The sequence below is a fragment of the Neofelis nebulosa genome, chromosome 9, assembly GCF_028018385.1.
Source record: "Neofelis nebulosa isolate mNeoNeb1 chromosome 9, mNeoNeb1.pri, whole genome shotgun sequence".
Lineage (NCBI taxonomy): Eukaryota > Metazoa > Chordata > Mammalia > Carnivora > Felidae > Neofelis > Neofelis nebulosa.
In genome coordinates, this window is record NC_080790.1 from 50,943,850 (window position 1) to 50,951,416 (window position 7,567).

A 7,567-nucleotide genomic window follows, 5' to 3' on the forward strand; every position below is an offset into this window, starting at 1 on the left:
ATGAAGTAGGTACACATAGCTCCATTTCACAGGTGAGGAAACTGACATTCAGGGAGATTAAGTGACACAGGTTGTACGTAGCAGAGAGTGGATTCAAATCCCCAACTGTGGAATCCAAAGCCCACGCAGCTTTTCCTCGCCGACCCCCGGCCTCTGCCTGCAGGCGGGAAGTGCACTAACTGCACGCCGGGCCCCACGTGGCGCAGCGCCCCAGTCAGGCGCACCCGCGGCCCCGGCGCGCACGGGGCTCCACGCTCGGGGAGCGCGCGCGCACGCAGCGGCGCGGGCTCGGCGGCGGCGGCGGCGGCGACGTCACAGCCCGAGCTTTCCTTTTCGGGAGTCCCCGGCACACATCCTGTGTCCATGTTTGGGCATTTACGTCACGGCGGCAGGGCCGGGGCCTCCCGAAATGGCAGTGGCCCGGGGAGTCGGAAGCCCGGAGCCAGCGCGGCCGCTGCTATATAAGTGGGGGGGCCGCGGATCGGGGGAGCCCGGCTGCGCTTTGGAGAGGCGAGGAGCCGCCGCCCGAGGCGGGTCCCGGCGAGCAAGGGAGCCTCGACCCCGGGACCTCTTTCCCAGAGGTGAGCGCCTGGAGCCAGGAGCCCAGCCGCCTGGCTCTGTGAGGCGCAGGGCACCCCAACTACTGGCCTCCCCGTCACCCGCGCGCCAAGCCCAGCGGGCGAGGCCCCCGGCGCCCCGCAGCCGCTGCCGCGCCATGCTCCACCTTAGCGAGTTTTCCGGCCCCGACGCGCTCCTGGTCAAGTCCACCGAGGGCTGTTGCGCGGAACCCAGTACCGACGTATCCCGGTTGCCCGGCAGAGACGCGCCGGCGGCAGCCGGCTACCCCGGAGGTAAGGAGAACGGCCGAGGGTGCTCAGACGGCGGCGCAGCGCGGGGGCGCATGGTGCCTGAAAACGGGCAGGGACGGAAACGCTAGAGCTGTGGGGGTAGGGATGCTAGGAGGCTCGGGGGTCCTGGGGTGCTCACCCCCATTCCCTGCCCCACTGTGCCTCCAGCGCCTCCGCAGGAACCTGTGGGTGTATCAAGGCGTCCTTTTGCCCGTGCACGTGTGTTTTGCGTGTGCATGTTTGTGTGTGCGTCTTGGGGCGTATGCGGGCTCAGGCTGGATCAGAATGTGGAAAAGGCACCTTTTATGTGTCAGTGCGCCCCAAGGGCCTAGTGGGTGGGGGCTTGCAGACTCCGGAGGCGCACCCTTTGATGTGCCCGGAGCTGATTCCTGCTCCCTCCTCAGCAGGCGACTTCTTGAGCTGGGCTTTGAGCAGCTGCGGCGCCGGGGGGGACTTAGCCGATTCCTGCTTCCTGGAGGGGCCTGCACCCACGCCCCCTCCTGGCCTCAGCTACAGCGGTAGCTTCTTCATCCAAGCAGTACCCGAACACCCGCACGACCCGGAGGCACTCTTCAACCTCATGTCGGGCATCCTAGGTCTGGCACCTTTCCCCGGCCCTGAGGCGGCAGCATCTCGGTCTCCGCTGGACGCCTCTTTTCCCGCAGGCCCCGACGCCTTGCTGCCGGGTCCAGCGGACCTTTACTCCCCGGATCTGGGCGCTGCCACCTTCCCAGAGGCGTTCTGGGAGGTCTCTCCCTCAGCAGGCGCCCCCTCACAGTGCCTGTATGAGCCTCAGCTCTCCCCACCCGACGTCAAGCCAGGCCTTCGGGCGCCTCCGGCCTCTCCAGCGCTGGACACTGCCTCGGCCTTCAAAGGCCCCTATGCTCCCTGGGAGCTACTTTCAGCTGGAGCCCCAGGGAGCTGTGGGTCACAAGGAGGTTACCAGGCGGCCCCCGACGCCCGCTTCCCCTCGATGGGGGCCAAGATTGAAGACCTGCTATCGATCAGCTGCCCGGCGGAGCTGCCAGCTGGCCCCGCCAACAGACTCTACCCCACGGGGGCTTACGACGCTTTCCCGCTGGCCCCGGGTGACTTAGGGGAGGTGGCCGAAGGCCTCCCAGGTCTCCTGACCCCTCCTAGCGGGGAGGGAGGGAGTAGCGGTGACAGTGGAGAGTTTCTGACCGCTACTCAGCCTCAGGTTTCCCCCCTAGGCCTCCGCAGCGCCGCGGCGGACTTCCCAAAACCTCTGGTGGCAGACATCCCCGGGAGCAGTGGGGTGCCTGAGCCTCCTGGGCCACCGCCGTCGGTCCCATTCCCCCCTACCAAGGCGCGGCGTAAGGGGCGCAGGGGCGGCAAGTGCAGCGCGCGCTGCTTCTGCCCGCGGCCGCATGCCAAGGCCTTTGCTTGCCCAGTGGAGAGCTGTGTGCGCAGCTTTGCGCGCTCCGACGAGCTCAACCGCCACCTGCGCATCCACACGGGCCACAAGCCCTTCCAGTGCCGCATCTGCCTACGCAACTTCAGCAGAAGCGACCACCTTACCACACACGTGCGCACTCACACGGGTGAGAAGCCTTTCGCCTGCGACGTGTGCGGCCGCCGCTTCGCGCGCAGTGATGAGAAGAAACGGCACAGCAAGGTGCACCTCAAGCAGAAGGCGCGCGCCGAGGAACGGCTCAAGGGCCTTGGCTTTTACTCTTTGGGCCTCTCTTTCGCCGCCCTGTGAGGGAGAAATGGGTTTGTAGATTGGGGCGCCGCCTCCTGGCACGAAAGAGGCGACCTGGTCTGCCCCCCTCCCCTCTCCTCTTTCCGGCACGTCCCGGGGCCGGCCTCTGGTCCCCCTTCCAGTTCCCGTGAAGCGCCAGTCGTTCACGCCGCGTTCAGCACCAGCTCTGTGGACAGCTCCCGCGGTCCGGGCTCCAACTCCCGCGTTAGCCGCGCTATGAGGGAAGCCCTCTCGTGCACTGAGCGGGCACTTCCTTGGGACTTAAGACAGTGTTTTGTAACTGGCTTGGCGCACGCCCCACGCCCCCTATTAGACACCCCCCCCCACCAGAGGCAGGCTGGGGCAGCGCCGAGCCGGTCTCGCGCGGGATTTTGTACAGCAATGTCGTTTCCAGCAGCCATTGGATGTAACGTTTTGCTTTGGGGTTATTTCCTTTTGTTGTTGTTAATTTTTGTAAAGCAGACGCTACTCTCGAGCAGTTGACAAAACTGTTTATTTTTGCAATTAAAATTATTGTGCTAAAAGCTTACTGAATCTGCCATCCAAGCTTCTGACCCATTCCCCAACCACTCCCCCAGGAGAATATGTGCCAGAAGAGAAGGGAGATATGACGCCAATGGAATCATTATGCAGCTTCTGTCAGGCACTGTGGAACACAGTAGGCATTCAATAAATATGTACTGAATTAACAGATGGATTTAATCACAACTGACCTAAGGGCTCAAGGTGTTTCTGAAACTTGAGAGTGATTGAGAGGCTTAGGTGTTAAACATTGATCATATATTATCCTTAATCCTCACAATCCTGAAATTCCATTTCAAAGATGAGGCAGGAAAGTAGGTAACTTTCTGGGTAACCCAGCTAGGAACAAACAAGGTCAAACTCAGATCTATCTGGCTCCAGAGCCAGTGCTTTTTTACCAACCCCAGAATGGTGGCACCTCAGCTTAAGAGCACTGTTTGGGAAAGGCTTCCTGCCAAGGAGTGAAATAGGTTCCGCAACTAGAGGGAGCCCCAAGCAGTAGCGACAGCAAGAGAAGACTGCAATATGTCAGTGCTGTTTGTGAACACCCAGAGTCTTGGGTATCACAGAGGCTCCAGCCAGTGCCTGTGCCTCTGTATGAGAAGCACATGCTGTCATGGCCAAAAGGGATTCAGCGTTCAGCTAGACCATGGATGGGCAGAGCCAAGCCCAGCAAGGAGAGGGTGCTTTCCAGATTCTCACAGGCTAGTTGCTCACAAAGGATCTTTTCCAGGTGGCAGCAGCCCATTTACCATCCAGCCATGCACCTGCCACAGTCCCTTTTCCCTAGCTCTTCTTCCAGGTGAATCCTTCATGGCTTGAGGAGGGGGTTTGGAGCAAGAAGAGAGGAAAACATGATTTTGTGATGGAGAAGATGGGGAATGGATGCAACTTGCTCCCCCTTTACTCCTTGAGCTTACAACGCAAAAGCTTTTATACTCTTTCTGGCCACCTTGGGCACAACCTGGAACATCAAAAGCCTGCTCTGCCACCCTATCTCTCCTCCCCAGTAACTCCTCTCTGCTAAGGAAAGGATAGGGCCTGTCTTCAGGCTTTATTCTTTTCTCTTTTGCACTGAGCTATTCCTGAGTCAAGAATGCCTTACAGCCCTCTGATGCCAGATCAAGCCGGCTTCTGATCCTTTGGCTTCTTTGTCTCTTCACTGTCAGACGTGCTCACCCTCCACCCCACAGTCAAGTGGACCAGAGACAAAATGATCAAGTCCGAGAATTCCACCCATTTGTTTCCCCAGGTATTAAGTACTTCCACATGGTTGAATATCTTGTATCTAATAGACCAATTTGTGGTAAAGGACTCCACTCCACATTACCTCTTCTAGAAGAGTTAGCATTTTTAAAAGTAGCCTGCAGAGGGCAATGTTTAACCCTCTAGAGAGGCTCAAATGGTGGACCATCAGGTATTGTAATAGGTAAGTGGCAGATTCGCAAAGACGTAAGATGATGATTTTCATTAGCTTACTATTGAAGTGACCATACCTTTCACTTATAGGTATGGACCACCTGACTTCATTTCCCACGCAATGTAAGGAAGAGCACAGAGGCTCAGATTTCAAGTAACTGATTGCAAACCATACAACCTAAGCAAAGAGAGAAGGCAGACAGACTGTGGGTGGGTAGTGTCTAACCACCCCACCCTTACCCCCTTCGTAGCATTCTGCCAGGTACTGTCAGCTCTATTGTGCCCCTCTCTTGTCCTCACGCACACCTAGGCCTAAATATCACGGATGAGAAAATTGAACCCCCACAGAAGTGACTTGGTAGTGGTGCTGGTATCAGAGCCCTGCCTGACTCTAGAACTCCCAGCTGAAAAGCCCCTCCTGTCACTCCCAAGAGAAATTGTTCCATTTACTGGACCTTCCTCTAGGGATTCTGAGGGAAGAGAATATTAGGCCAGGCCCACACAGAACTAGGGACTAACAGAGAGCTCTTTCCTTACGTGAGCCTCTTTTTCATCTGGCCCTCAAAGTATGGGTGTTTTTCCAGACTTGGTTCCTAGCTCTCACCTTCCCTATTTCAACACTGTTTTTGGAAAGCACATTCACTTCAAGGCCTTTAGCTATCACTGCTGCATAAATGACTTCTAAGCCAGCCAGCCCTGGTCTCTACCCCAGCTGTAGCCACTTGGTTGGACTAATGAACACCTCCATATGGGTGTCCCACTGCCATTTCAAATACTATCTGTCTAAAACCAAATCATTCTTCCATATACCCAATTTCTGCTAATGGTGACTATCATTTGTTTGGGTCCCTGGTCTCATCCAAATAACTTAACAGTTCTGTGGGATTCACCTTTGATCCCTCCTCCTGTATCCAGGCTGTCACTCGGACCTGTTGGACCTTCCTGGAGTTCTTCAGGGTCTTATCTACTCTCATTTATGGTACATATTTCCTTTTGTCTATTGTAATTTTTAGCTTGTGAGTTCATCTTCAGTGGGGATTTACCTGGGCAAAAATACTCCGTGGCCTGGCTTGAGGGTATGTCTTTCCTGAGCAGTTTTGTGTGTGCTTGTGCCATGCATCCTAAGAGTACCAACTGATGGACATCAGTCTTTATGTTAATTTTCAGCCCACGGTTCCTATATCACACAGGAGTTGTGAGTTCAAAGTCTAACCCATATTGTTATACATTCTCATAGGCAACTCCCCCAGTCAGGGCCCAGGTCAGAGCACATAAGCAATAAGCCTCCCTCCCCATATCTCCTGGGGTTAGTCATAGCACATCCCTTGCTTACATTTCTTGGTCTCATTTCTCTTCCCAGTTTTGGTCCATATAGATTTTCTTTCCTTTACTACAATCTTGGTTAAGCGTTTCAGAGGTCTGTTATGTCTTGTGAATCAGTCCACATATTCTGTAGCAGGAGGGTCTTTGGCTTATCCATTCGACAATATTGATTAACACTGAAGCCAGAACATATTGGTTCCTCTATTAAAATGTTTCCCATGTTTATCTTCTTTTTGCCTGTCGCCAGTACCTCAGTCCATGCCACTCCCTGCACATACACAAACACTGTGGCTATGACAAGCACATAGAAGCACATGATAATAACATGTAGTTGGACGGAACTTAGAAGAACAGAATTTCTGACCTCTCAATGTGTAGAGAAAGAAACTGAGGCCCAAGAGATTTAGCAATTTTCTTCAGGGCACACAGATGGTGGGAGACTGAAATGGGCCTTGAACCTGGGCCATCCAGTTCCAAGACCAGTGTATGTCCCTGTATCTACTCGTTCCACAAGTATTATTGAGTGCCTACCATAGGCCAGGCCAGTGGCCCCTAACTTGTTTCCTTTCCAGTATACTTGAAGAACTCAACACAGACATTAGTAACAGTGGTCACTCTAATCCCCATTTTCACCATGGAGAGACAGGGAAGAGTAATGAGAATCTTGATGAGGTGGGATATGGGGAAAGAGAGTGACAAAGCAACCTAGAATGCCTGCTATTTCTTCCCTCATCCCCCCACCCCCTGTGCCCTGTTTGAGACAAGACTGCACTGTACCAAACTGCTCCCTGTGGTCTCTCTTCCTCCATTCCACATTGCACATCACTACTGATGTAATTTCCCTAAACCATTGTTCATGGTGTTTTATCCCAACTGACCACAACTTCCCCCTTCCTACAAAAAATACACTGCAGTTAAAGCCTTACATGTCTGATCCAAATTCATCTTCTACCCTCCTCTGTCATCCCTACTTTTGCTCTTTCCTCCCCTCCCCCCCCCAACCGACCATGAATTATCCAAATCCTCCCACCCTGAGCTCCTTCAAGAGCAGAGACCATGTCTGATCCACATGTGTGGGCTCCATATCACCATGCCTACCGCCCAGCACATTCAAGGGCCTAATTATTGTGTGGATTGGTTGGCCAAAAAAAGGCCTAAAGTGCTAAAAGGGGAAAGGAAAAGAGAAGGGAGAAAGAGCAAGGAAGGAAGGTGGTTGGAGAGCATGAAGCTGAGAAAAGATCAGAGGGAGAGTTGGGCAGAAGCAGGACTGAGGTCCTGATCCAAGTCATGGGGGTCTTATGAGTGGGACCACACTTTTGGCTGCTCTGTGCCTGTCCAGGTCTTGCTAAGCCCATGATTCTCTACCTTAGCTCTGGGCTCCCAGATATGTCTGTCACTCAGCTCTTTCTCTTTTGGTTTTTCTGGCCCACATGGAGTGGGATTCAGTTTAACATTTTTAGAACTGTGGTTCCCATAACAACCAAGCAGGAATTGTTGTCTGTGAAATGTAGCACGAGCACACATGCGCACATGCACACATGCATACACACATATGCGCATGTGCACATACACGTGCACAGCCCCCCCATATATTCAAATGCATGCACACCCACATACATCCACATGAGCATTCACTAATAGATACATTCACAACATGCAATGTACACCCACATGTATGCACATGCACACACTCACCTGTGCACGTACACACATGCACACATGTGCATATGCA

At 54.1% G+C, this 7,567-nt stretch overlaps 1 protein-coding gene and 1 pseudogene across 2 annotated transcripts; one reads left to right on the forward strand and one right to left on the reverse strand.

The window, feature by feature from the left end:
• The window catches only part of LOC131484911 (single-stranded DNA-binding protein, mitochondrial-like), a 236,788-nt pseudogene that overhangs the window by 96,405 nt on the left and 132,816 nt on the right, over positions 1–7,567 (reverse strand).
• On the forward strand, positions 342–3,100 carry EGR4 (early growth response 4). 2 transcript variants are annotated; one of them, XM_058683693.1, is made up of 2 exons: positions 342–851; positions 1,253–3,100. In XM_058683693.1, the coding sequence occupies exons 1-2, from the start codon at positions 410–412 to the stop codon at positions 2,569–2,571; spliced, it is 1,761 nt and encodes a 586-aa protein (XP_058539676.1). In that variant the 5' UTR covers positions 342–409; the 3' UTR covers positions 2,572–3,100. The 2 variants fall into 2 exon arrangements, with proteins under 2 accessions (XP_058539676.1, XP_058539677.1); XM_058683694.1 differs by having other exon boundaries at positions 653–851; positions 1,256–3,100.

Coding starts and splice junctions, on each gene's coding strand:
- EGR4 (XM_058683693.1), top strand. CDS start 410: ATGGCAGTGGCCCGGGGAGTCGGAAGCCCGGAGCCAGCGCGGCCGCTG. Junction 852..1,252: donor GGCAGCCGGCTACCCCGGAG/GTAAGGAGAACG, acceptor CTCCCTCCTCAG/CAGGCGACTTCTTGAGCTGG.